The sequence below is a fragment of the Diadema antillarum genome, unplaced genomic scaffold (assembly GCF_040938485.1).
Source record: "Diadema antillarum isolate AM-2024a unplaced genomic scaffold, OU_Dant_1.0 seq00002293_RagTag, whole genome shotgun sequence".
Taxonomy (NCBI): domain Eukaryota; kingdom Metazoa; phylum Echinodermata; class Echinoidea; order Diadematoida; family Diadematidae; genus Diadema; species Diadema antillarum.
The window spans coordinates 33,898-37,998 of record NW_027272915.1 but is presented as its reverse complement, the minus strand read 5'-3'; the positions used below and the strand labels follow the sequence as shown (position 1 = coordinate 37,998).

Here is a 4,101-nt window from a genome sequence, read left to right as displayed (position 1 = left end):
TAATAACTAAAAATACTTGTACACTTCTACACTATACTATAATACTGCCTCTACTTTTACTTAACTTATGTACTGCTCTAAACCGCTTTGACAATGATTTAGAAGTTTACTATTCATAGGAACCCACATTGTTGCTGCTTTAATAATCCAAGTACCATTTCCCACAACTATTTTTCATCTTTCAATGCTTTTCAAGTACTGTATGTCAGACAGCAAAATCTAATAAGAATTCCCCGAATCTTTATGTCATGTAATCTAACTGTGATGGTTTCTGTATGTCAATAGAAGCATTCTTGTACTTGTACTAAAGACAACGGCCTGAATTCACGAAGGTGGTACAAATGAAACCATGGTTTAAACCATGGACAAAAACCACGGAGCGCCAAGTGTCGCACGGAATATTTCGTTACGAAAGTGGTCATTTCGTCGACGAAATGACCGTTTCGTTAACGAAATTATCACTTCGTGGACGGAATGTTCCTTTAATTACAAAATGTTGTTATTTCGTTACAAAATAATGACTGATTTCGTAACGAAATATTTCATGCGACACTTAGCGCTGCATGGTTTTTGTCCATGGTTTAAACCATGGTTTCATTTGTACCACCTTCGTGAATTCGGGCCACTGTAAGTTTACTTGTGTATCCAATCACAAAGTGAGATACACTGCATCACACATGCATTCTGAATATGAACATAATACTTAAAGTATAAATGCACGACCTATTTCCGTATCATATCAGAAGATTACCTTAATAATCTGCGTGGGAGTCCATGATAAGTCACGTGTTTGTAATACTGTATACGTAGATATAAAAATTATAATGTATAAAATGTGCAACTTGGAAAAGTTAATCGCTAGTACAAAATACAGATTCAATTAATTACTATACAACAATGACAAATGTCTGATAAAATGTCAGCAATCTACGAAGAATAAGAAAGAAACAGCTACTGGAATAGAAAACATCCATAAAACCATAACGTGTGTATATACAGTGACACGTAATAATTGCATAATGATTATTGCGGTTTTCTGGCCCTACAACCAAACGTTCAACTGCTCCATATAGTGACACATCACCACTTCGTAACAAAGCTGTTTGATGATCTATTCAACTTTGTGAATAGATTTAATACATCTTTCCCCTTAGACTACATGTATATTATCATTACGAAATGACAATATCCTATTAATATAACGACGAAACAATCATAATCGGTGAAGATATTTCATAAATTGTTGATAATTATGTACGACAATGTGGACTGCACATGTTTCTGCCTTATTGTTATCGGGCTGCGTGATGAATGAATACTATTTAAGTTCATGCTATGATATGTATCGCCATTTTCGTCGAATTGATTTAAGTCACTAAACACATCGTGTCTATGGTAAAATGTCCACTCGTTTTTCTCCGCTGCTGTCGGAAATTTCGACTGAGACCGTTGAATTCGTACTTTCTTGCTTGACGTGACTCGGGTCTTCGCTGTCTTTCGGGATCTTGTCCGGCGAGATAATATTGATGGGCATGCTTGCTCTAGCCCGAGTAGCTTTCGGACGAACTGTCACGCTCGATTTCGTCAACGCTCCAACGTACAGTGACGAGTTTCTCTGAAGAGCGAAGGCTCGCCTGGCTGCTGCACGGAAAGTGTCGCTTCGTAGCGCATAGATAAACGGGTTCACAGCGCTGTTGAGGTAGGTAAGCCAGCTGAGGACTGTGCGTGGAATGAGACCGGGCGCGTAGGCGGGCATATAGAGGTCCATGAAGACGAGCGTGTTGCTGGGTATCCAGGCTAGACAGGTGAAGCCCAGGATGATCATGAGAGTGGTGAAGGACTTCATCTGCGACTGGGCGTGCGAGTGAAACTTTCCGGTCGCGCGCCGCTCCGCCTTCAATTTTTGTTGGGCGATGGCGAAGAGATGGGAATACATTGCAAACATAATGACAAAAGGTATGATGCCGTTGACGATGATTATGAACTGTATATGTACTACGTTGAAGACGGCAATGAACTCGAAGCAGTAAACGCTTCCAGGGACGAGCTCATTGACCCCGGCTAGAGGCAAGACACACGTGACGGCGAACGTATACAGCCAAATGATGACGATAACTCCAGTGACGCGGGTTTCAGTTATGAGCGACTGATATCGGTATGGACGTATGATTTTCACGTATCTGTCGACAGTGATGGCGAGAAGAGACAAGCACGAGGCGCTGGTAGAAAAGAGGATTGAGCACCAGACCAGCAGACAGGTGTAGATGTTGTTGACGAATGTCGGATCCAGGGTCAGGTTTACCCCTGGGATCATCGCCAGTGAAACGAACACGTCGGCGCTAGCCAAGCTCACGACGAAAAAGTTTGATGACGTCCACAACCGTCTGTCGCGCGCCACCGTGAAGATGACGACGCCGTTGCCGGCAAAGATGACGACGAGGAGGATGATTTGGATGGCCACAGACACGCCCGTCACAATGATGAGGTGGCGGGGCACCTGCCATGAAGCGAGAGTCGTCGGATACTCAGAAGCGCTCGAGGCTGTAGTCGTCGCTTCTCCAAAATCAAGAAATTCCGTTACTTCCGTCCCTCCGAAGTCGGTGGCGTTTACACCGGCGGCAGTGCCATCCATCTTATTAATGGTATCGCAGCAATGGTGTAGATTTCTCTTAAGAGCTCCAAATATAAATGCCCTGTAAAGGCTGGACCTCTTTTGCGACCGTTTACAAACGCGACAGGAGCAGTTATGAAGTGATGCGGGCAAAGTTGAGATTAGGTCTCAGGGAACTGAGACAGATTTCTGTGCATTAGGCCTATATAAGCCGTCACACAAGAGATAAAAGGCGAATTAACTCCACCAGGTTATTGAAAGGCCCTTACTCGCCGATCGAACGTGAAGATGCATGAAAAGAAGTACGCGTCCAATTACACCAAACTTGAACATGCTGAATACCTGAATAGAAGTCTTATTGTTGTTGTGGTTGTTGGTGCTGTTGTTCCTATGGTGCTGCCGTCTTCGCGTAGTTTTTGTTCATGATAGCAATCAAGTTCGAGTCACCATCAGCTGCGGGCATCCGTAAGAGTAAGAAAAGAAATAAGCAATCACTTGGGAACAATAAATATACGACCCAATCCTCTTATACTTTTGATTCTTAATAATTCAAAAACTATATATCAAATAACGCTGTCATTGATATGAGTGATAGCTGAATAGTGTACAATTTGGTTGAAGGTGGTTTAAATATGAAAGCATAAATGAGTTTCATGAAATCCATGATTAATTTCACAGTTAGGTTCCAGATTTTGCTCTATTTTCAACCCTCTGTACAAAATTTCACTTTGCACAGGGGTCAATGGGTGTGTATTGGAGTGTGTGGTTAACACCCTGACAATGGTCCTGAACAATGGCCAGGGTTTGAATGCTCATTATTCATTCATGAGAAATTCCACTATCACAGGTAGTCTTTATTCAGCCTCTGGCAGTATCTGTGTAAAGTCAAACGCCTGTCGATACTGTCGTTGAGTCGCGTCAGTGCTCTTCCTACTTCTGAAAAACAAAATTACAATGAACACCTTCTGTTCTATCGTAAATGTGGTGACAGGAAGTAAAGAAAATCAATTAGAGTATACACTTGTGTATATGGAGCCTTAAATGAATCTACTCTGAAACAAATCGCCCCAATGATAAATGCTGCTGAACTTTTTACCAAAAATGATCTCTTTTTATCGAAAAAGCGAAAAATTTGTCAGACTATTTAATTAGTAGACAGTTGTATTAAAATGAGAAACTTTAGATCATTCATGCTATTCATATCCCAAATTTAGTGATATGTCAGAAGCAAAATTTGACAATGATTGCCAGCTGGAATGAAATGTAGTGTTTGCAAGCACTTTTATACCGTGCATGAATTCAGACTAGCAGTGCCCAGGGCAATCCACATGAATTATTGATTAAGCATTCATGTACCAGGAAGCCCCAGACTGACGCCTAGTCAACAGGTGGTTCAGGCATTGTTCAGGGCCATTGTCAGCACACACTCACATACACATCATTGGTTCCTGTGCGAAGTTCAATTTTTGTACAGAGGGTTAAAATTTGAC

At 41.7% G+C, this 4,101-nt stretch overlaps 1 protein-coding gene across 1 annotated transcript; it reads right to left on the bottom strand.

The window, feature by feature from the left end:
• Window positions 1–1,390: 1,390 nt before the first annotated feature.
• On the bottom strand, window positions 1,391–2,632 carry LOC139714487 (adenosine receptor A2b-like). Its single transcript, XM_071626190.1, has one exon. The coding sequence runs from the start codon at window positions 2,630–2,632 to the stop codon at window positions 1,391–1,393; it is 1,242 nt and encodes a 413-aa protein (XP_071482291.1).
• Between the last annotated feature and the right edge of the window lie 1,469 nt (window positions 2,633–4,101).